Source organism: Callithrix jacchus, chromosome 6 (genome assembly GCF_049354715.1).
Source record: "Callithrix jacchus isolate 240 chromosome 6, calJac240_pri, whole genome shotgun sequence".
Taxonomy (NCBI): domain Eukaryota; kingdom Metazoa; phylum Chordata; class Mammalia; order Primates; family Cebidae; genus Callithrix; species Callithrix jacchus.
The window spans coordinates 119,101,527-119,127,598 of NC_133507.1; the positions used below are offsets into that span (position 1 = coordinate 119,101,527).

At 35.2% G+C, this 26,072-nt stretch overlaps 1 protein-coding gene and 1 pseudogene across 2 annotated transcripts in view; one reads left to right on the forward strand and one right to left on the reverse strand.

Annotated features, from left to right (window-relative positions):
* The window catches only part of PLCL1 (phospholipase C like 1 (inactive)), a 359,533-nt gene extending 342,642 nt beyond the window's left edge, over nucleotides 1-16,891 (forward strand). For both annotated transcript variants that reach the window (XM_002749603.7, XM_035305230.3), the window contains one exon: nucleotides 11,866-16,891. In XM_002749603.7, the coding sequence (XP_002749649.3) occupies nucleotides 11,866-12,048 (183 nt within the window). In that variant the 3' untranslated portion in view covers nucleotides 12,049-16,891. The remainder of the gene's footprint in view (nucleotides 1-11,865) is intronic.
* Nucleotides 633-9,194, reverse strand: LOC108592061 (large ribosomal subunit protein uL30 pseudogene; annotated as a pseudogene).
* Nucleotides 16,892-26,072: the final 9,181 nt, after the last annotated feature.

Sequence of the window (26,072 nt, forward strand, 5' to 3'; positions counted from 1 at the left end):
TTGTCAAAATGACTGCAAGAGAATTCTCAGGATACCAGTGTCATCATACAAACCTAAATTCATAAGGCTTCCTGCAGTTGAATTATATTTTTAAAGTTTAGCTTGGGGTTTTCCTATTATTCAGCTCACTGGTGTTGAAGCAATTTTGTTGACATTTTCTGTAAGTGGATTAGGCTTGCAGTCATTTGCCCAAAGCAGACAGATGGCTTCTTAAACAGAGCACCCCCGTAGGAATCTATCTTATGGTATCTTCAGAAATAAAACAGGTCTGTCACAAAAGATAATGTTTGGCATTAATTTCCATTGGTGACAAATGATTTCAGTTCATTTTTACTTTCTCTGCTGGCTTAAATGAAACAGCTGTTTTATATTTTTTTATTCCAATAGCGAGCAATGCTTTGGTGTTTGACACTAAACAATTTTGTAGCCTCTAAATTATGAATAAGAAAATAAGCTTTTGAGAGGGGAGGAGGATGCCTTTTGGGGTTCCTCAAGGAAAATTGCCACATTAATGTAATTGTCATTTTTATTTTAAACATTATGGGATCTCTTATTGGACTAATGAGTAATGCAATCCTGGCTTTTATTCTGTCACAATTTATTCTCTCCACTTTGTCAACTTGTCTTTTTTTTTCAATTTGAGAGCAGGTACTGTTTATTAACCAACCAGCTTAGAAAACAATCGTGGTAGACATCTTAGTTCATTCTTCTAATAAGCCTGTTGATCTGGTCCTCCCTGTTGCCAGCATCTCTGCCTTCTATGAAATGGGTGGTCTTTTTCTTTATTCCGCCTCTTGGAGAAGATAATTTGAAGGGCCACAGGAAGTTATTTGCTTCTTTGAAGCATTTTTCAACAGTATAGATCTCATGAATCAGATCCTCCATGCAGATGATGCCATATTTACCAAGAGATCAAGCAATCAAAGCATTATCTCTTAAAGCAATTTGCTTCTTATGGATTTTGCCATAATCATGCTTATAGATTAGTTCATTTACTGACTTCAGATTTGGGTACCCCCATGCAATATATGGCTCTACAATTTTCAGCATGTTAACTTGTTGAGCTTCACAAAGGTTCCATTGAAGATTTGATGAAGGCGAAGAAGCTGCAACACCTTTCAGACCTTTGGGCTCACACCATTGATACCTCTGATCCTGATGACAAATGCCAATTTGGGCTCTGCAGGTACATAGAAGTTACCAGCTTTCCTTGCCATCCTCGCCATTCAAATTTCAGTTCTGCACATCTGCCTATATTACTTGTGACAGTCCTTCGCCTTTTCATAGATAGGCTTCCTCCTTGCCTTCAAAGCATCTTTTGGGCAAACTTCTTTTTCAGGTGCTTCATCTTCAGTTCTGTGAAATTCCTTCACTGTTTCTTAAGGGCTTCTGGCACAGCAGGGATCTATTTCGTCTTCTCTTCTACACTTCATGATTCCAGCCGGAAAAAAAGGTCAACTTGTCTTTTTAAGTTTCAAGATGTTTTTGTTTCTTCACATTTTTATAAGGCAAAGGACTTGTCTATAACATTGTTATTTCTGTTTATATAATAAAAAATTGCTAATGATAATTAGTGTTTGCCATGTATGGCAGGCATTATTCTAAAGAATTTAGATGTATTATCTCTCTTAATCTCACACACAAAAAATCTATAAGGTGAATGCAATTATTATAGCCATTCTATGGATGAGGAAACTGAGGCACCCAGTGATCTTGTCCAAGGTCAAAAAGCTAATAAGTCTTGGAGCCGGGATTTGAGCCCAGATAAAGTAAAAATGGAGCTTATGCTGTAAATTCACTTATAAGAATGGCAATATGGTTATGATTCAAAGTCTCTAGTCTAGATTGTTATTCTATGAGAGAAATGAGGAATCTTTAAGTTCAGATGTATTCCTTCATCACTCCTGGAGTTCCATTCCTCAGCTTGTGTGTGCTGCCATCTTATATAGAAGGCTTGTGGGGGCTCATGGGTGCTGCAAGGAGAAATCAGTACAGGGTCCCTGAGAGTAACTGATGAGGACTCACATTAATAGTATCCTTCAAAATGTTCAGCTGGTGCCTGTCATGGATATGATTCTTTAGTAACCTTTTTGGATCTGATCTGTCAGGGCTTATGATGATACCTTTGAAGTGAAAACCAGTCATTTTTTTTCCAGCATTTCTCCCACTCATGAATACTCTATCATTGCTTTTGTATTTTGGTTTTCTGAAAATTTGGCTCAGACTAAAATTACTAAATGCTTCCAAACCCTGTACCCACACTGAAGAAAAAAGTCAGAAATCAAAATATCAGCACAAAGGTAGTATTTATGTCTGGGATTTTCATGAAGTTCTATCAAGGTATTCTTTTATAAACCCAAGAGGTCTTAAGCTAGTTTTCCTTTTTTGCATTTCTAACATCTATTTGATGACATGTATAATGTCGTGTATACCATATAATGTAATATACCTAAATTTAAAAACATACACACACACAAAACCAAACAATATAGTGATTAAGAAAAACAACTCAGTCTGGGAAGCCAGCATTATTAGTTATTTCATTCATACTTATTTCTTGTGTGAATCTGGGAAAATTTTTTTAAAGCATTTTTGGGTCCATTTATTCACCTGTAAAGTTATAAAAGCAGTCCTTTGAACAGCTCAAAATATTGAAATAATTTCTAAGAACCGTTATTTAGTGGCACTTAATGATACTGTTACTTAACGACCTGCCACCTCCAGGCATTGGCCCATCACCTCCCACCTGGACCAAGCTCATTTGTTATTAGCCCACTGCTCTACTCCATGCCCCCACAAGCTCCTGCCTTCCATCTTCCTGGAGCACACACAGCCCCACCTTGCAAAGCCTTTCTGTATCTCCTCATTGCCCAGACTAAAGTTCGCAAGAGGCCCATCAAGGAATCGCCATTTATGGTGGAGTGCAGTGGCTCACACCTGTAATCCCAGCACTTTGGGAGGCTGAAGTTGATGGATCATAAAAAAACAAAAAAACAGGCTGGGCGCGGTGGCTCAAGCCTGTAATCCCAGCACTTTGGGAGGCCGAGGCGGGTGGATCACGAGGTCAAGAGATGGAGACCATCCTGGTCAACATGGTGAAACCCCGTCTCTACTAAATATACAAAAAATTAGCTGGGCATGGTGGCGTGTGCCTGTAATCCCAGCTACTCGGAAGGCTGAGGCAGGAGAATTGCCTGAACCCAGGAGGCGGAGGTTGCAGTGAGCCGAGATTGCGCCATTGCACTCCAGCCTGGGTAACAAGAGCGAAACTCCGTCTCAAAAAAAAAAAAAAAAACCAAAAAAACAAAAAACTTTATTGTTTTTCACTTTCAGTATAAATGTCAAGGAAGCAAAATAAATCCTAAATAGAGAAAACATAAGGAAAAATAGAATGTATTAGGCAATTTGATGCTGTGCCATAAAGGTGGCAACTTTCCAGAACACTCTTCCATACCATGCATATCTGTATCCATAATACTGGAAGAGGATTCTTGCCTCTCCTCCAGGCAAGCATCAAAAAATTCTTGTACTGCATTTCACTGATTGTAAGAAGCCAAGAAAAAATGAAGATGCCTGCGAATCTTGCACATTATTGCTCTTGTTACTTTCTATGGGAGGGCTTGTCTAATCTCCTTGTCCTCACAACAATACATTCTTTTCCCTCAAGCACTTAGCATAAGTTATGGTTAGATATAACTTTATTTTTGTGTTTATTTTATATATACCTGTATCCCACTCTAGACATAGGGAAAGGGATGATGTCTGCGCTCATTTGTGTATCCACGAGTCCAGCCCAATGAATGCAGCTCATTCTCAATGAGTGCAGTGCTGCCTCATAGGATGTGTTCTGGGAAATCGTGGAGGTGATTAGGAGGATTCTCCTGGCCTTTAGGGAACAGGCAGGAATACCTGAGGTCATGCTCTGGGCAGGATGGTACAATGTTATGAAAAATTGCCATGTGTCCTGCAAGACTTCTGTTAAGTCCTGCCTGAGTAAACCCTCCGTATTAGTCGGTTGCCACACTGTTATAAAGAACTACCCGAGGTTGGGTAATTTATAAAGAAAAGAGGTTTTATTGACTCAGCCCCTCATGCCGTACAGGAGGCATGGGTGGAAAGGCCTGAGGGAACTTACAGTCATGGCATAAGGCAAAGGGGAAGGAAGCACATCTTCACGTGGTGGCAGGAAAGAGCTAAGGGGAAATGCTACACACTTTTAAACAACCAGATCTCCTGAGAACTCACTGTCACAAGAACAACAAGGGAGAAATCCACCCCCATGATGCATTCACCTCCCACCAGGTCCCCTCCTGAAACACTGGGGTTTACAATTTAACATGAGATTTGGGTGGGGACACAAAGCCAAACTGTATCACCCTCTAAAATAAAAACAGAGTACGTTAGTGTATGATTTTAATTAATTAATTATTATTTTTTACAAGAAGTTGTTTGAAAGGCCAGTACTTGAGTAAAAGGTAGATATTGAGAGGTAAGGCTAAATGAAATAAAGACATTGTTTCCAAATTACTGAATAATTTACTCATCTTGGGTATTTTGTCCACTTGATTCTATAATTGCTACACAGTACTCTTGGAACAAATTGGGAAGTCAGATAGTGGTTTTAACTTGATGCCATATTTTTTATTATTGATAATCTATGCTAGGCATCCCCCTGGGTCCCACAAGGTATCAGCTGATATTATCAATCAAAAGAAAAATGACCTTTACAGTACTTTCAACGATTCCGCAGTTTTGGTGTGGGAAATGGACATGATTTGCTTCCTCATTTATGGGATCATCAGCTTTTTCTGTCTACAGGGAAGGGTTGTGTTTGTCATTCCATGTTATACCTACCTTAATTGAGGTTGTTTCCTTCCTTCTTTCATTATATGCAAATACATCTGGTCTATTGCCATTATTTGTTTTCATACTAGTATCTATCTGTACATTTGCATTATCATTTTCTCAAAAATACATTTTTTGTGTGGGTAATGGCATCTGATCTTACTTCTATCTTATGTATCATATTTGTACAGGCATCTGCCTACTTCAGGTTTATGGTGTGCCTGTCTGAGCATTCACATATAGCAAAATATGTTACTTTGTTTAAATTACCATTCCCTTTTCTACTTTATATTATAGCTAGAGTATTATATTTACTTTATTTTAATAATAAATAAATAGGTTAAATCATCTATAAATTTAAGTTTAGAATAATAAAGAAAACCTTGCAAAATATTTGTTTCAAAGGGTTGGTTTTGATAGATTGAAAACCACAGGCCAAAGTATGGTATATAGTAAGTATTTAATAAATATTTATTTGGTGGATAAGTGAATAAAATGGAAACTAAGGTGCAAGTCCTCGTTATTAGCTAAGGGAGAGCACCATTGTTCCTAAAGCACAGGGAAGAGATGGGTGTATCTCAGTTCACATATACATAGCTTTAAACAAGCTATAACAGGGACAATGAATGGGAATTTGAGATATTAAATTTCACAGTTCCTTTTTAAGCTCTGGTCAACAAGTGCATCTCCATGCAGTGGGTTTTACTGAGTGATACAGATGCTTCCCACCAGTAACAGACCTATTGTCAGGACCTATTATATTATTATCAGTGAGTAGTGTTTAAATAATGTTGAAAGACTTCACTTACACGTAGAATTCTATATATACAAGTACATAAAAATTGCGTCCCTATATTAAAACTATTTTTAAAAAACATGGCTAATCCAAAGGTTTTCTGCTTAAAATGCAGATAATTACTATTTTGAAATAACTAGGGTTCTTCATTTCTTCAACATTCAAGCTATTCAAGATTTCTTGATAACAAAGCTATTGTAACAATGCAGATGTTATTTATGAAAGAAATGTAGGAAAAGAATATGTTTCAAATTTAACTTTCATTATGTTGAATTGTAACAGGCTCTGACTTCAAAATTTTTTCAGCCTTTTGTATGGTTGTGCTTACTAAACATGTATCTGCTGCATTTTACAATTTTCTGTGTACTCTAATTCTTGAGAATTGGATTCTTAGGAATGAACAAGCCTTATTTATGTTCTGTTTCCATAGTTTTCAGAAGTGTCAATTAATTAATCAGAGTTTGTGACCAATCCTAAAATACATCCTTTAGAAAACGAATTAAAAATGAATTTTATATAAAGTTACAAAATCTAATATCTCAGGTGAGCATGTTCATTGTAATTCTCTTCATATTCCTATAAAGATTATTTTTTATTGCATTATATAACAAAGATTTGAAAAGCAGAGTTTCATTTGTTTTGGGTTTAGAGTTTCAGAAGAATAACAGATAGTTTCATACATCCAAGACTGTTAGAACACAACTACTCTATGATTATTCATCCATATTTCTTGAGTGTTCATGGAGTGAAAATTTAACTTTTTAACTGGCAAGTAGAATGTGGTTGAAATATTTGGTTGTTGAGGTGTTGCAAATCAATGTGAGCATTGATAACCTAGTGCAGTGGACACTTCTATTTTCATGCAAACTTAAGAGTTTTCGTATGCAATTTCTTACTGGCTACACCTTTGTACCTGTAACTCTTGTTAACATCTTGTTTATATTCCCTACACAGCTAGACTTTCATTCTAGAGAGAATTCCAGGCCATCATTGAATAGTTTCTCCCAGTATTCCAAACACAGTAACATACCAAGCGTGTAACATTAAAAAAAAAAAATCTGACATGACACCAAAACATTTTTGATTTGTTGTTTTAATTTCAAAAATGGAGGTTATTGTAGCAGTTGTTTTTACCTCTTCAGAGCAAAGAATTAAACCTCTTAAATGACAGAGTCCCAAAGAATGATTTTTGAATTAGTAAGATGAAAGTTGTACACAGCCCTCCACAGTATGGTCCACCAATGGACCAAATAAAGAACTACTCATCCCATTATGGTGTCTGTGACCAGTTTATACTGCAGCACTGTCCAAAGGTGATTCCATTGTGGGTGTGGACTCTCCCATGGAAAGAATATCAGAGACCCCAGTCTGCTACTGAATGTGGGCTCAAAAATACCCACACGAGTTGATGTGGAGATAGAGTTGCATTTGTTTATGTGTATAGTTTTGTACATGTGAGGGTTTTCTCATTCCCATAGTCCCAGTTAGCTGCTTTAAATATTTGTGGTGTGTTCTGAAACAACCCACGCATTTCCTTTACACGTGATGAGACCACTAGTTATGATATTCTCCTGCTCTTTTGTGTACTAATATCACAAGGGATAGTGTGGTTCATGGGAAAAGTGGTTGAAGGATCCAGGGATGTCTTTCATGAAGAATTCTGCCAGATTGTAGCCAAAACCATTTTCAGTGGTGGTGGGGGGAGGACTGCATTTCTTGGCAAAAAATGGGGATAACAGGAATCCTAAATGTCTTTTGATAAGTTATAAGATATATAACTAAAAGATAATTTACATTTAGAATTCTACCCTATTTTATGGTTAGGATATAATGAGATGGGTGCAAATTGATTTATGTTTAGTATATTAAGTGTTCAATAAATATTAACTACTGTTAATAGTAGTAAATTTATTAGTAGCAATCAAAATTGTGGTGACATATCACCACAGCAGTGTACGGCAGTCCAATTTGCAATCTAAATTGCATAAGTTATTTCCTGATTTCTAGATAATGTACTTTAATTACAGTTTAATGCAGCTGGAAAGATTTGATAAGGAATGCTTAATATTTGTTTTTAAAATATTCACTAATTGTTACTCATTTTAAAATTCAGATTTTCTGTAATGATCTCTGTGGCTCTGTATGATTCCATGTTACTTTATAAATGTGTTGGACCTGCCAATGGAGACTTTTCAGGAGCCAAACCACTGTGAAGCCTAAATGGTGGCCATTGCTCCTGGGACTTCTGTTAGTCTTGTTGTCTCATCAGCATCAGTGTACTTGAGGTGCTCTCTATTACCCTTACTTTCCTTTGGATTAAAGCATCCTTCTCATTTTTTTTCCCGAAGGATCCCCAGTACCAGGGAATACTTCAAATTCTCATGAGATTGCTGGTATAGAAATGCTGGCAGCAGCTTGACATTTTTTTTTTTCAAGTTGAGTGTTCAGTGGCCAACTTGTACGTTATTTCTTCATTCCATGCCATAACAACCCTAGACTTAAAGAGGTGTTTCAATTTCTATATCACCAAATAAAATGAATTCTCCTGGGCTCCCTCCTCTCCCTCAAGACCTCAGTTTAGGAAGAGTAACATTAAAACACTCTCTAAGAATGACTTGTTAGATTACAATTTAAATGTATACTACAGACAAATACTTTTAGATGGCTTGACTGACCTGAATATCATGGGGGGTGTCGGGGAATTATTTTAGGATGAAACTGTTCAGCCTCGGATCATCAGGCATTAGATTCTCATAAGGAACACACAACCTAGATCCCTTGCATGCACAGTTCTCCATAGGGTTCACACCCCTATGAGAATCTAACATCGCCGCTGATCCGACAGTAGGCGGAGCTCAGACAGTAATGCTCACTCACCCGCTGCTCACCTCCTGCTGTGCAGCCTGGTTCCCCACAGGTCATAGGGACTGGTATCAGTCCATGGCCCCAGGGCTTGGGACACCCGCTGTACCTAAAAAGTTTTGGAGGAAATGATACACAGTACAAAGACGTTTAGAGGAAGATCTGGTCTGAGCTGGCTGGTTAAGAGAAGTTTGGGGGTGTTTGTGACAGAGTAGAGAGAAAGAGGTTGCTAGATGATTAGGGAAAATTGCTACATATAAAATAGGAAAAGAGTCAGCATTCCAAGGGAAATGCCATTCACCAGAATGTCTTTTCTGGTTTGGTGGCTTGATTAGGAAGACCCAAAGAAGAGATGAGATTCAGGGTGTGATTCTTTGAACCACAGAACAGAAAGAGGACTGCTATTCCTCTTTCATAAAAAAGAGAAAACAAAAGTTTATATCAATGTTTCCATGTACATGCTTCACAACACAGCCTCTCATTTTTTGCTTCTGTTATTAGTTAATAGTTTAACTATTTTTTTCTCCCTGTATGGTGCAGCCAGTATGTGTTGTCTCCAGGGTTATCAGGAGATGATGTAGTTGTGTTAGTTTTGCACTGGTACAAACTGTTTTCTCCCATTGGCCATTGTTTTCTACAGAGACTGACTTCTATTTACCAGAAATGACAGAGTCTGGCGTTTGGATGCCATCTCTTAGAACCAGTGAGATGACATTCTGGATTACTAAAATATGTTTCATGCCATGCTGTGGGAAAGGGGATGTGAGAACTTTATGCAATAGAGTATCAAATGATGTTTTTGCATGTTTCACTGTTCTCTTGCAATGAGGAAGGTTGCTACTTTTGCTACTAATATGCTTTTAAAATGCTTGATGAAACTTTCAAAACTAAATGAAAAGGGAACACTTAAAAATAATACTCTGAAAATGAAGGAGGATATAATCTCATTACTAATAGATTATTTTAAAGGGAATCTTTCTATTTGTAAAAACTGTAGTGCACATACAATATACATATATCTGTAAAACAGACTATGGTAGATGCATTTTAAATGTTAGCCAAATTTTTAATAAAATATACATAGTACCAAGATACTAACATATAGTAGCAGATAATGTTAACCACTTTCCAAATCACCTTATAGCATTATGATTCCTATACTTACTTACAACCATTTAAATCACAAAGAGCTCTTCAATATATTTTCTTTAGTCTTAGAACTGTGAGAAAGGCCACAGGATATTTTCATTATTTTTGCAGAAGAGAAAATGGCCCAGATAAAAATTGGTGGAAGATGCTCCGACCCTTGTCCCTGCCAGTGTGTTCTTGCTCTGCCCCATCTTCCTGATTCTGGATGCTATCTCTAAATTTGTCAGACTGTGTCACATGGGCAGTGCTTTTCTTTTTATCTGCATTGATTCCTTGGGTAACAATGAATAGAAGGCTTTAGGATACCTTGCAGAGAATGCCTGCTTTGCCGCTAAAAGATGCCTATCAGGTGGTGGTTAAGACCACAGACTTGAGCCAGCTTCTGGACTTTAAGCTCCAGCTCTACCACTCAGCAGCTGTATGACTTTTAGAAGAATGATTGCTCTGGGCCTCAGTTTTTTCATCAGTAAATTGAGAATAGCAAAAGTACCTATCTCATAGGGATGTTGTAATGAATGATTGAATGAACGTATATAAAAGCATGAATAGTGCCCACACTGAGGAAGCACTCTACACATCAGTCTGTTATTACTGAAGAGTTGCACTTTTTAAAGTGGATGTGACTTCACTCTTTTTTTTTACTTTAAGTTCTGGGATACATGTGCATAATGTGCAAGTTTGTTGAGCAGACTCATTCATGATATCTATACTGCTCAGAACAGACTTCCCAAAGTCTGCTGGTGTAGTGAATACTTTTTCCTTAGAAAAATACATCTCTCACTGGCAGAGTCTTTAGACTCTAATTTCTAGTCTTTAGTTTCAGACTAGATTGTAAACATTGTGTGGGGAATATAGCACTGATCCAGGAGGCCAAATACCTGAATTTTAGTCCCAGCTCAGTTATTAACCAGCTGTGACCTTGGGCCAGTCAATTAACCTTATCCAGCTCAATTTCATTTCTCCTCATGAGAAGTCAAAACTATCCACCTCCAACTCTTCCAAAATCCCATACTATGATTGATGTACTGGAGAGGAAGTTTCTTTAAAACAAACATTAGGCAAGGCCCAGCATCATCCCATATAGTTAAAAGCTGCTATTAGAAGGATTTAGCAGTTTTTACAAAGGACAGAATTGGCAAATGTATCTTACAATTTGAGAAATAAAACATTAAAAGCTTTTTTAAATACAAGTTTCTTCATACACCCTAAAAAAAAAGCATTTATCAAATTAAGATAGAATGACTTTCCATAAAATAGGTGAATTATCCTTTCTCTGAGCCTCTGCTTTGTAGAATAATGCTCCAGCAATTGTCATAACACCATATCTTCCCATATTGTCCTTTACTTTCAAGGTCACACTTTCAGGCGCTGTCATGAGAATGGAGAGGAGAGGGAAGAAGCTACTTCCTCCTCTGTCTATACATCATAGACACCTGTCCCCACTTCCCCACACTCAGTCCTTCAACCCTTGGGCCAGTATCAGTGTGTGCACTTTATCATCATAACAGTGAACTAAAACGAGAAATAAAGAATAGCAGGAAAAGATCTCGGTTGGGCACTGATGTAAATGACAGCTAATGTGTTCCTGCAATCTTTATTTCCTTTTTGTTTTGATTAACATGCTGAGCCTCTGGAGAATCTTTTTCTCCATCTGCCAGATGGGAATCTTCTTTAGGATGATGGAAAAGGCAGAAGTAATGTGGGTAACTAATAATTTAACAACAGGCAGATTGCAAGGATAACCCAGTATATTAAAAACCAGCTCACCAAGCATAAGGGTATGTGACTTACTTTACAGAAGACACTTTGCTTTGTAAGCTCTTGTACATGGAGGGGGAGATTTTAACTTCTTTAAGGAAGGGCTTCTTTCCTTGTTTTGTCCCAAGACTAGGAATGTTGGGTCTGGATGGGGTAGGCATGGCAGCAGTGTGCAGAGTCTCAGACCATGGTGATGGGAGAGTTGATGTCCTCAGCACATAAAGAGGAAGGGTTCCTTGCAACAGGAATCTCTAGGGACGGCCAGCAACTGCATACCCAGTTAGGCTCAGGTTGAAGTACTTGGCTTAATAAGCAAAGTCATTTAATAATGTTAGAAAAGAACCTTGGGCTAAACCCTGGAAAAGTTTGTTTCCTCATTCAGCATAGAGTGATGTCACTCAGCACATGCCTGGCCCAAAACTGTCTTCTTTGATATCTATTTTTTCTGTTTGTAGGGCCAAGGAGATCTGTTGAAGAATGCCAAGAATGAAGCTATAGAAAACATGAAGCAGATCCAGCTGGCGTGCTTGTCCTGTGGACTGAGTAAAGCCCCCAGCAGCAGTACTGAGGCCAAGAGCAAGCGCAGCCTGGAAGCCATAGAGGAGAAGGAAAGTAGCGAGGAGAATGGGAAGCTGTGAGTCTGGGCATCATTGACATGTTCACCCGTCTTGAAAGGACTCTGGTTTCTCATTCTTGTTTTCTTTCTTTAAATGTTTTAGAAGTTCAAAAAATGATACCCTCTATGTCATATAGGACATAGATATTTTCACAATGTCAGTATTTTAGTGTAATTTATCTAAGTTAAAGCCTTTAGTAGCAGTGTTTTAAATTCTGAGATACGTGTCAACACCTGTGTGTGGATGTCTTTGGAAGAGAGAGAGAGAGAGAGAGAGAGAGAGAGAGAGAGAGAGAGAGAGAGGGAGAGAGAATGTGTGTGTGTATGTGTGTGTGTGATAGAGAAAAAGAGAGACAGAGGAATTCTGTTAAAATCTATTCTGTGTTGCATTATTCATTTAGTGAGTTATTCCTTGATTATTTTGGGACTATTTTGTTAATCTGAAATTCTAAAGAGCACTTACTGTAACCTGTCGCTGTGTTTAATTTTATGTCTCTGCCTTTGACATTTAATTTAGAGATCTTAGCATAGCTTGTTATTGAAGGAAGTAAATTTATCAAATTTATCAAAGCATAGATGTTTTGGTAGATTATATGTAGATTAGAAAAATTCCTAAGAATCACAGTAGAAATAAAAGTGAATGGAAGATTAAACAGATGATCAGAATTTCTAGAAAGATTAGCGAAGTCATTTCTTCAGTTAGAAAACTTTAAAAAATATTTATTAAATAAAATCAATTTTTAGAAAGTTTTCTGTAGTCATTTACTAAACCTATGATTTCACTTGAAAAGCTGATCATAAGTGAATTTATATCTATCTATGTGGTACTCTGAAACATTCTGAAAGCTCTGTTGCAATTAGAATTTTGATATAACAATAATATTATTGCATAATTTCAAGATTTGTAGGACGGTCTCATTCTTTTAAGCTGAGACTCTAGCACTCATTTTCTGTAATAGATAAGGCAGCTTAGAGGTCTGGCTTTGGATGTAATTTAGGGTACTAAATTTAAATTTAAAGATGTTGTTCAAACAATATCATATCATCATATTGAGCTGATAGAAATTCTGTGGGTCAGATAACATCTTTGTGATAATTTAAGAACTAAACAGTTTTAAAACATCTATGATATAATCCTAATGTACACAGAAAAGCATACAAATGAAAACAAATGACTAATTAGGGTACATTTATAATTGCATCTAGGTCATTTTTACCCTAATGTCTTCATAAAGTACTTGAGTGTAATGTTTGTTACCTCCAGCAGAACTAAATGTTCTATGGTTATGAGAGAATATATTTATTTAAAACATTGCTTTTATTTTGAAAAGCTTCTTAATTAATTTGATTAACAAATATGCTAATTTGGGGAACCTAGAGAAGATAATTGTTGAAATTTTGCAAATATAAACATCTCCTATAGTTTCTGTGTTATTTCTGACTTCTTAACACTATTACGTTCATGTTGCACATTACTGAAAGAGTAAAGATATGAAAAAAACACTTACTGTTTTTCTTTTATTGTGAATTGAGAAAGCAAAGCTCATGAAAATGGATTACTACATTAAAATATCTGAAAGAGTTTGCTATTTGCATGGATCAGATATGATGAAATTATTCCCTGGGTTTAAAACTGGGCACTTGAAGGAGCAGGTACCTGAGATCATTTAAGGCAAGTTTCCAATGGTACTACAATGGCCTGAAAAAATTTCTTTACTCTCTATTATATTTAACTTGCTGGTAGGAGGAATAGTGGAATGCAGGTGTTAAGCCCTTTGTGGTAAAAAAGGTTCTGTAAGCAGAAACAAAACCCACCTTATATCAGCTGATTGGTTGATTTTACTAGGGTACCTCTTCATCTACTTGAATTTCATTTGGTAAATCCACGTCTTTACTGGATATACAGATAGGTGGGAAGAGAAGGTAAAGGATGGCAAACTCTCAAACAATATTTATACATTTCTTTATTCCAGGGTCAAATCTAATCTTTTGAAGTAGATTCCCTAGTTTTTAATTTGTCCTAGAGCTCCCCTCACACTTAGGGCCTACCCAACAATTCTCGAGAACATAATATGGATTCCACCTCATCAGATGCTACTTCTGGCAGTGGGTCGTCAGCCATACTCTGCTTCATTCCACTGGATGTTCTTGCTAGATGGGGAGTGAGATATGGAGCAGGGAGGAGCTTTGGATTCTGGGAGTGGAGGAGTGGCAAGGGAAGATTCTCCTAGTCTCCTGTGATGCACATTCCTTCAGACAGAGTAGCAAAAACAAATTTTTTTTGTGTATTATGTCTCCAAGACATTGTTACATTCTACAAGGAGCACCTATCTCCTTTATAGACTTGAACTGTGGTAGAAAAAGTCCCTTCTCTCTTCTGTCCACTTAGATTTGGTGATGCTAAGAAGCTAGTGTTTTAGATATTAATTCTATTTTTATTTATTCATCTTTACATCATCAATGGGATCTGAGGTGAAGACGGTAGGTATTATCACTGGCATTTTAAAGGTGAGAAAGCCCAAGGCCACTGAGATAATAAATGGAATAACTGATTTTGAACTCAGGTCTGTCTGATTTTGTGTGCAAGATTCTATATTTAGTGATTTTGATTTTAAGTTTATTCTCAAAATTTTAAACCAGACTATTAACTCTTACTTTTATAACCACAGATACAAAGAGCCATATCATTTTTTTCTGAATATAAAATATTAATGGTCAGTATAAAAATACAAAAATAAAGAACTATATACAATCGAAAAGCAAAATTACTCACTATTAACATTTTGATTTATATCCCTTTAGACACTGTTTAGAGTTTATACATATATGTAAATATGCTTTTATTTTAACAAAATAGAGATATTATATGAACTGTTTGTAGCAGGGTGCTTAAAATTTTAACAATATGTTATGGATATCTATGTCAATAAATGTGTATGTACATTAGAGTTCCCAGCCTTTGAACTGAATCTAGTCCAAAAATGCTGTGTTTTATTTGGCCACTGATTATTATTATTATTTTTCATATTTAACCATTAGACAGCATTTGAAATTTGGAAAATGTTATGTAAAATTCAATGTCCTGCTTCTTTTAAAGTATTGGATAATCTGACAACACAAGACACCTCTCACTTCCCACCTCACAACCAGCACACATATACTTTCTTGCTTGGCATCAATTAATAGAAACTGCCCTCTCCAAAAGGGGCATATGCTGTCGAATTTTCTAGAGAGTCTTTTCACTCATTTATCTTACATCTGGAACTTGTGGACATGACAGGTGGTGAAACTTGATGTGAATTATCATATATATGGAAGCCAAAGTGAGAGAATTGCTTGAGGCCAGGAGTTGAGACTAGCCTGGGAAACAATGTCTTTAAAAAGTGAAAAAATTAATTATCATTTATAATAATTACACAGTATCTTATTATATGGCTTACCATAATATATTTAACCCATGTCCTATTGTTAGACTTTACTCTCCTAATTTCTTGTTATATAAACATTCCTGTAATAAAATCCATTTTTGCAAAGTTGTTCAACTTTTTCCTTGGGATAAATTTCTAGAAGTGGAGTTGTTGGGTCAAAGGACATAGAGTTTTTTGTTTTGTTTTGTTTGTTAGGGCTTTTGAGATACATTGCCAAATAGTCCCCGGAAAACTTGTTCAGTTTAAAATCCCACCAGGAGTTTATGAGAGTACTGAAATCTTTGCTAATAATAAATTTATTTTTTCTTATTTTTATCTTTGCCAATCTTATAAAAATATTATTTCTCTTTATCTTTTATCTCTAGTGAGATTGAATGCATATTTATATGTTAATTGGCTCTAAATAATCTCATTAAAAGTAAAAACTTCTGTACTCCAAAGGATACTATCAAGAAAGTGAAATACAACCCACAGAATAGGTTTGCAGGTCATGAATCTGATAAGAGACGGGCATCCAGAATTTACAAAGAACTATTAAAACATAATAAAAAGACAACCCAATTTTTAAAAACTGGACAAAGGATTGGAATAGACTTTTCTTCTAAGAAGATAGGCAAATGGGAAGTAAGCACATGCTAATGATCATTAACCAGTAAGATCACATAAGCCATAGCCACAATTAGATATGACTTCACACCAAATAGTTTGGCTATAATAAAAAAGACAGATAATAAGTGTTAGCGAGGATGTGGAGAAATTGGAACCATCCTAACCTGCTGGTAGAAATGTAAAATAGTGCAGCTGCTTTGGAAAACAGCTTGGCATTTCCTCAAAAGGTTAAAAAAATATGAGTTACTATATGACCCAGCAATTCTATCTTAGGTTTCTACCCAAGAGAAGTGAAAATATATGTCCACACAAAAACTTGTACACAAATGTTCATGGCAGCATTATTTATAATAGTCAAAAGTAGAAACAATCCAAATTATCAATTTATGAAAAGATAAATAAAAATTACATATTCATACATTGGATTATTCAACATTAAAAAGAAATGCAGTACTGATACATGCTACAAGAGTATACCTTGAAAACATTATGCTAAGTGAAGGAAATCAGGCACAAAGGCCACATACTGTACAGTTTCATTTTTATAAAATATCCAGAATAGGGAAATCAATAGATACAGAAAGCAGACTAATGGTTGCCAGTGGCTGTGGGGCCTGGGGAGTGACTGTTAATGGGTATGAGTTTTCTTATTGGTGTGATGAAAATGTTCTGGAATTAGAAATAATGGTGATGTTTGTTTACATAACTTGTGAATGTACTAAAAGCTATTTAATTGTATATTTTAAAGGGTGAATTTTATGATATGTAAATTATCTCAGTAAAAGGGTTAAAAAAGGAGAAATAAAGAGAAAAGAGAATTTAAAGAATGAACAGAGTATAAGAGAATAATGAAATCAAGAATCTAATATATATGAAATTGGAGAGAAGAGCAGGAAAGAAAAAAATTTGAAGAGATCATGGCTAAAAACATTCTCATTTTTAATGAAAACTATAACCCCACATATCCAAGAATCTCAAAAATTCCAAGGACAAGAAACATGAGAAAAACAACTTACTCTGTTTTCTGCTGCTATAACAATGCCACAGACTGTGTAACTTACAAAGAAGTTTATTTGGTTCACAGTTCTGGAGGCTGAGAAGTCCAAGAGCATGGCTTTGGCACCTGGAGAGTGTAATCCCATGCCAGAAGGGCAAAAGGTGGAAGGTCAAGAGAACCCATATAAAGGAGGCTTTGCTTTTATAACAAAGTCACTTCCTCTACAACTACCCTACTCCTATGATAACACATTCATCCCTTCATGAGGGTGGAGCCCTCAGGACCCAATTACCTCTTATTTGACACCACTTCCCAACACTCTGGCATTGGGAATTCAATTAAGTTTCCAACATATGAGTTTTGGTGGCACCTTCAAACCATTGCAACAATCAAGGCATATCATGGCCAAATCGTTCAAAAGTAGTGATAATGAGATAATCTTAAAAGCAGCCAGTAAAAAAATACTTGTACAGAGAAAATAGGAAAGACAGATATATCTTATTGTAAACCATGCAAATGAGATGCCAGTGGAGTACTGAAAACAAAACAAAAACTGTAATCCTAAATTCTATACCCAGTAAAAATGAATTCTAGAACTCTATACCTATTCAAAACTGAAGGTTATACAAAAAAATTTCAAAAGCTGGATTCATCACCAATAGTCTTACATTACAAGAAATGTTAAAGGAAATCCTTCAGGCTGAAGGAAAATTATGCCAGGTAAAAATATGGATGTACAAAAACAGATGAAGAGAGCTAGAAATAGTAACTGCAGGGATAAATATGGCTGGCCCTTTGTATTCAGGGGTTTTGCATCTGTGGATTCAACTAGCAATGGATGAAAAATTCTTAAAAAATAAAAATAACAATACAAAATTAAACAAGTACAAATAAAAATACAGTACAATTATTTATATAGCATTTACATTTTATGTATTATAAGTAATCTAGGGATAATTTAAGATATACATGAATATATATAAAGGTTAAATGCAAATACTATATTATTTTATGAAAGGGACTTGAACATCTAGGGATTTTGGTTGCAGGGGGTAGCAGTGAATGAGGGGAACCGGAACCAATCTTTTGCTGATATTGTGGCACAGCTATAAAAGGTATATTACTTAAATCTCTTATTGTATTGTAAATTGTTTAAATAATGAAATTAAAAGGCAGAAATTGTCAGACTGAATAAAATAAAAAGACCAAATAATATGCTGCTTACAAGAAACACAATTCAAATATAAGGACACACATAGTTTGAAGGAAAGGGATTGGAAAAGATATACCATGACAACACAAGTTGAAAGATAGCTGCTGTGGATATATTAATATCAGATGTAGTATATTTCAGAGCAATGAATATTGCCAAGGATAAAGAAAGTTATTAAATAATGTTTCAGGCATCAGCTCATCACGAAGATGTAATAATCCTAAGTATTTATGCAACTAATCAGAGCTTCAAAATATATGAAGCAAAATCCAGTGGAATTGCTAGGAAAAACACTCAATTATACAATTATAATCAGAAGTTTCAATATCTATTTCTCAACAGATAGAACAACCAGACAGAAAATCATTAAGGATGTAGATTATTTAAATTATATGATCAACTACCTTGACACAATTGATATTCATGGAACATTCCACCACCAACAGCAGATTACATATTATTTTCAAGTACACAGAAAGTAGTTACCAATATGGACCATATTCTGGTTTATAAACTCATCTCAATAAATTTAAAAGGATTAATGTTATATAAAGTGTATGTTCTGACCACAAAAGAATTAGAGATCAATAATAGAAATATCTCTGAAAAATCTCAAAATATTTAAAAACTAAATAACTCATTTCTAAATAACTCTTGTCTCAAAGAAGAAATTAAAAAGGAAATTAGAAATTACTTTGAATTTAAGTGTTAAAATTCATGGGATAACACACTATATTTAGGAAATTTATAGCAGTTAACACTTGTATTAGAGAAAAGAAATTTTTAAAACCAAAGACTTCCATTTTCATCTTAAGAAACTAGAAAAAAAAAAAGGAGAAAATTAAGTTCAAAGTAGAAAAAAGGGAATAAAGATTAGAAATCAATGAGATAGAAAACAATAGAGAAAATCAATAAAATAAAAAAGCTGAATTTTTGGGAACATCAATAAAATTAATAAATCTCTATTCAAACAAGGAAAAGAAGATGCAAATTACCAATTTCAAGAGTAAGATCAGACATCATTTCAATATTGAATTAAAAAAAAGGAGTGAGATTACATCACTTCAAATATTAAGGATATTAGAAGGATAATAGGCAAACATTATGAAGACTTTCTGCCTATAAATTCTACAACTTCAATGAAATGGGCAAATTTCTTAAAAGACACAAATTGCCAAACCTCAAAATGATGATGAGTTAAATAACGTAGACAAAAAGTGCACACTGTATACCCAGTAATATACATTTCTGGAAATGCAAACTAATGAATAGTGACAGAAAGCAGATCAGTGGTTACTGGAAGCAGATGATTCCAGTGTGTAATGGGGAGGGTGAGATTAGAAAGTGGATTGGGGATGAGTATATGTCATTACTCTGATCATGGTCGTGTTTTCACATGTTAGACTTATGTCAAAATTTAAATTTTATACTTTTAATATGTGCAGTTTGTTTTATGGAAGCTCTCAATAAAGCTCTTAGAAATACATAGGAGCATCTCTAAGTTAATAATTTTGAGGTAGATTAAAAAAATGATAGTTGAACTTTTATTTTTCCTGGAATTAGTGAATTTGTAGATTAAGCTTTTTTCAGTTTATAGATGATTTCTGTTTCACATTTTTGTATTTTTCTGCATATGCTGTGTGCATGTACGTGTGTGTTTACAAATTAGAAACACACACTCACATGCACACAGTACACACATGGAAAAATATAAGAATATTGAAATATAAGTAGTCTCTGTATGTCGTCTGGGCTTCTTGACAACATGGTGGCTAGGTCCCAAGGGTGAGCATCCCTAGATAGAGCAAGCCAGGAAGAAACTGTATTACATATTATGAGTTACCTAGCTTTACAAGTCACATAGGTCATTTATATCACATTATATTCATTGAAGCAGCTGCAAAAGTACACTCAATATCAGGTAGAGCAGTGGGATAAACATTAACTCTTGGTAAGGTAATGGTGAGGTTCTAGAAAAGTAGGTAAAACCAGAAGTATTGTGGTTGCCATTTTTGAAAATTATAATGTTTTACATATAAATAAAGCAATTTTCATAAGGTCACATGATAACTAATAACACTGGAATTTCTTATTTCATAGAAATCAGGTCTTCTTAAATTTGATTTAAAAGAGATGCTAATTCAATTTAAAAAACTTACAAATATAAACTTCCATTACTTTTGTGTTTCTTTATGTCACATGGTCTTGTATTACAGTCTCTTACTTTATATTACAAAATATTTTTGTAAGATTCATTCTGATTTTTTCTGATTACTCTTTAATATTTTATCTAAACCTGTTTTTTTCTTAAGAAATGGCATGAGTTTATTCTTGCTATATTTTCTTTTCAGCTTGTATGTTATTAAAACCCTTACTTAAATATGAATGAAAAATTAAATATTTGATCATAAGCTGCAGAATCTGATGTTATTTATTTAGTGATCTTCTTATTTTAGGGGTAAGGAACTAAAACATACCAAAGTGTAAGTGCCTTCACTTCCTAATAAAAAGACAACTATACAATAATAAAGGGGAATAACTTTACATGGTTTTAAAATAAAATTTTATTTTTATTATTTTTAGAGATGAGATCTAGCTACATTGTCCAGGCTAATCACATACTCCTGGCGTCATGCAATCTTCCTGCCTTACCCTTCTGAGTAGTGGGGATTACAGGAGCAAGCTACTGCACCCAGTGGTTTATTTCATTCCTACATGATGCAATAATTTTGTTTCAGTGGATAGTACCTATGAAATGATTTGTTTTGCAACATTCTTAATGTTTTACAGCAGTTTAAAAAATCTTCATTTGTCTTCTGGGGAAACCAAAGCCTATTTGTATAATAGATCCTGAAATTTATATTGACTGGCTCCTTATTTAGTGAACTTGCATTCATTCACAGGAATGTTAGCAGTAACTTGTGAACAAGGTAAAGGAAACCAGAAAGTAAGTCATTTAAAATATCTTTAGGTCATAGTTGATTTCAGTTTAAACTCAAGGAAGTTCTGAGGATGCAATGATGGGCATTTGGATTCCTTTCTTTATCATAGTGAGCATGTTATTGGCATTGTGGGGACATTACATAAAAATGGTCTTCTAGGTTCTAAATTGTTTCTAAAGTCTTTAAATTTCTACAGTCCCAGATTGGGAAAAAATGAATACATATATTTTGGAAATATTATATATTATATATATTTCCAAAATATATATATTCTATTATAGTCTGACTCTATCTGTGGGACATATTTTTCATAATTGTTTATAAACTGTTGAAGAAGGACAGAAGTAATGAATGAATATTTTCTCGCTCCAAAATGTATTTTAAATCTCAGAGGAGTTATATATATTCTATTCAATTAGCCTTTCAAGCAAGAGAAATACCAAGCTGTCTGGAAATATATATACTTATATATATAATATATATACATACATGTTAGAAAATAGATATGTAAATTGGAATATATTTTTATAGGAATGTGTATTCAGTTAGCTCTCTATATTCATGGGTTCCACATCCTTGGATTCCAACCAACCACGATGGAAAACATTTGGAAAAAAATTGCATCTCTAATGAACATGTATAGATTTTTTTCTTGTCATTATTCCCTAAACAAGATAGTATAATAACTATTTACATAGAATTTACATTGTATTAAATATTATAATTAATCCAGAGATGATTTAATGTATTTGGGAGGATGTTGGATACATGCAAATACTTTAATCAGAGTTGATATTTGCACATTTTGGTATCCAAAGGAGGCACTGGAACCGTTCTTCCTCAGTTACTGAGGGACAACTGTTGTCTGTTGTTTGGTATATTGGATGCTGCTATACTCATTTTTTGTGTCAGCATTTGTCCATTTCCAAATGTGGCACATAAATATTGTCATCTCTGTACTATGTCTTCATAAAATATAGCATATAAATGTTTAGATTTTAGAATTACAAAAACAAACAAATATACTACCAGCTCCTGGCACGTACTTAAAAGTCCTTTTAACTTTCTTTTATTTATGTAACCACAAATTTCAGCATTTCTCAACAATGAATTCACAATTACTTCTTCGGTAAAACAAACCATTGACATTGGTGAGAATAACAATAGCTTTTACATAAATATTGTACAGCACCTCTTATCTCTAAAGAAAGTAATGAGACACAGCTGAATGGAAAAAAATGTTATTCACATAAAATCTTAAGGGCCTTGTAGCTATTCAATGATTAGAAATTTAGCTCAGTAGCTAATATTAAGGTCCATATTTTTAAAGTTCTCTTTATTTGTTTTACTTAGAAAATATAGCTGCTACCAGTCAGGGTATATGGTATAAATAATTTGACCTTGCAAACTGGAGAGTTCAGATTTTAGATTTTCTACACAGAGTCTTAAGTATATCTATACTGAAGGCAGTATGCATTCTGATTTTTCCTTCACAAAATATAAGGACTTAGATTTTTTTTAAAAAAGCCAAAATAACATACTGGATTTCTAGTATTCCAACCTCTTTGCCATCAAATTTGGGTCAGGTTTCAGTGGATGGTACCTATAAAGGCCTGTATTCCTTTTGGCAGAGCAACAGGGGGACGCAGGGTAAAAGATCCTGGTTTGCAATTCTATCTGCTTATTCTGAATTTCTTCTCTCTCTTCTCACAGCAGTCTTCTTGTTGCTGCTCCACTACACTTTGGATATTTTTCTTTGTTTCCATGATCTGTTCATTGATTTCCTCCTGTGCTCAAATTTTCAATTAGCCTTTCAAGCAAGAAAAATACCAAGTTGTGTGGAAAAATTTAAAAACATAACTCATAGGCCATCATACGAAGATAAGTCAATTAACACTCTGCATTTGCTCCTCCAACAAATCAAATCCTCTATTATCCCTGTACCATCTTTATTGGATTTTTAACTCCTATGTGCCATTCTAACTTCTAATTGATTAATTCTTCTAGAAAAAGAGATGTTTCTGAACCAGACATATCATAGTGAACCATCCTCCATTGTGAAAACAAAGGGCTTTCAAACTGAAGCTGTGTATTGTAACAGTCACCAATTGAGGAGGCTTTTGTTTTGGTTGAAATATCACAATAGAGTTCTTTACTATCAATTTTCTGTGCCATCAATTCAATTTAGTTGCGAGGAGGAATTCAACATGACAGTTTAAGGAACTGTAATTCTGCTACTTTAAAAACCAAATTGCAAGGAAAACTGCTATTAAAATTTGTTTCTATATTTGTTCATTTGTTAAAAGTGTCAGATTTTATCCCATTTCATTTATGGAGAACATGTTGATACCTCTAAGATTTAAAATAAATTTCTGAGTAAGAAAATGTTCATTTATTACTTCTGTCCTTCAACAGTTTCTAAATAATTATGAAAAATATATTCCATGGATAGAATAAGACTTCATAGATTATGGGCTCATTTGTTGCCAGTGATAGATTGTGTTCTTTCCTCAAGGTATGTGCAGGGAATGCCTCTTTGTCGCAATTTACAAAATAATGCCTTCTTTCTTAAGTCATAAACATGCTAGCAGTGTTCTCTGCCGTTATAAATAGAGGAGTTTAAAGTCAAAGCATCATGTAAAAAAAGTCTCACAAGTGCATGCCCCTTACCACCTGGCCTTTCCCCATCTTCTCTCTCTTACTCAGCCACATCGACATCTTCCTAGAAGCTCAGGCTAGAATTCTAGACGGCCATCTTCATGGCACTCCTCTCACTGCCCATATCCAATGTATGACCAAATTTCTGTCAGCATCTCCTCCCAAATATATCCTGGGATTTTCCTGCTTCTTTCTGTCTAGAATTCTGTCATCTACTTATATCATCTATTGTCTTGCCAGGATTACTGAAATAGCTTCCAACTAAATTCCCTTTAGTCTGTTTTTCTCCACAGTAGTGAGAGTAAATGAAAGAAATGTATGTATGCATGTATATATCTATGTCTGTCTAATGATATAGGTGTGTGTATAGTTGTATCATGCTTCTACTTAAAATCCTCAAATAGCTTTTGATTGCACTTAAAACCAGGATGCCTAAGCATGATCCTTATGACTTAACAAACTCTGGTACCTGCCTACTTACTGCCTTTATCATCTGCTAGTCCCTCTGCCATTGTATTCTAACCTCAAACCCACCAAGATTATACCTGCCTGTACTAGATCCTTTCTCTCCCTGTGACTGGTTTCTTTGTGTCATTCTGGACTCAAATATTGCCTTTTTGTAATGACCTTCCCTGACCACACAATCTGAAGTAATGTCCCCAAATATTCTCCAGCTAATAACTGTTTTATTTCTTCGGAGCATTGTGTTTATTTGTTGGCTTTCTTGTTTATTATCCGCCTTCTCCAAGTAAAATATAAACATGCAGAGACCTCATCTGTCTTATTCACCACCCTACGCCCTGGCTTCCAGCACAGTGCCGGGAATATAGAAAATGTCCTATAAATATGTGCTTCATAAAGGTTAGAAAGCAACTAACATAATAAATTAGCTAACAGAAGTTGCATAGGGAAAATCATAATTTGCTTAAGGAAAGTTGACTTTTACTAAAGAATTTATTCTGGAATTCTTTTATCTCTACTGAAATATTTTTGCAGGTATAATAATTCTACATTTTAAAATAGAATTTCTGGCTGGGTGCAGTGGCTCATGCCTGTAATCCCTGCACTTAGTGAAGCCGAGGCAGGTAGATCAGCTGAGGTCAGGAGTTCAAGAGCAGGCTGGGCAACATGGTAAAACCCTGTCTCTACTAAAAATACAAAAATTAGCCAGGAATGGTGGCATGCACCTGTAATCTCAGCTACTTGGGAGGTTGAGGCAGAACTGCTTCAGCCTGGGAGGTGGAGGTTGTAGTGAGCTGAGATTGTACCATTGCTATCCAGCCTGAGTGACAAGAGCAAAACTCTATCTCAACCTCCACCCCCAGCAAAAAACAGACAAACGAACAAAAATAACAAAAAACTGAACTTCTTCCCAAATGCATCTGTTGTTACTGTGTATCCTATCTCTGAAAAAAAGGGCATTATTATGATTTGAGTTTAATATAGTAGGCTGCCCTTTTATAAAAAGCTGAGGTTTTTCATGCGTATGTAATCAAAACTTTTGCCTTAGTTCTAGACTTAGTACCTTGGAATATGGTTAATGTTAGCAAGTGAAATTATTATAATTATGTAAGGGTCAGCTCTGGGCTTCCAGATTACTTTGGTGAAAAGTGTGACATAATGAATAATAAAGCTCTCTGCCTCTAGTCCTACTATGGGACAAATTTGGGAGAGAGTTTTCATGCTGCTCTGGAGGTCCTGGTGAAAGCAAGCCCTTGCCATCACCGTTGTAATGACAATGACTCGCCTAAACTGTTGTTTTTTCCCCCTTTCTTACTCTTTCTTATTCTTCCCCTCTGCCCTGGAATCAGCTCTTAAGTAGATTACTAACACACAGGTCTCATTTCAGGGACTGATTTGCAGGGAAACTAAGGTAAACCAGTTGGTATCAGGAATAGCTTTCGAAAGGAGCCCGTTAAGATAAGATTCTGGAACACTCACTCACCAGGCAAATAGTAACAAGGACCAGCTGCTGGTGGTAAATGTCTGATTCCTGATGTAACCTGCGGCATGCTGAAGCATCCCCAAAACAAAGACTCACCTGGGTATATTCAGATGAGGTACAGGTGGGAGGTGAAGGATTTACCCGCCCAAAGGCTTTCGTGCCGGAATAGTAGGAGGATCATGGTCACTTCAAGGATTATGGCACTGGCTATAAAAGTCCTCAAGCAAGAAAACCACCGGATCAGTTTAGCCAAC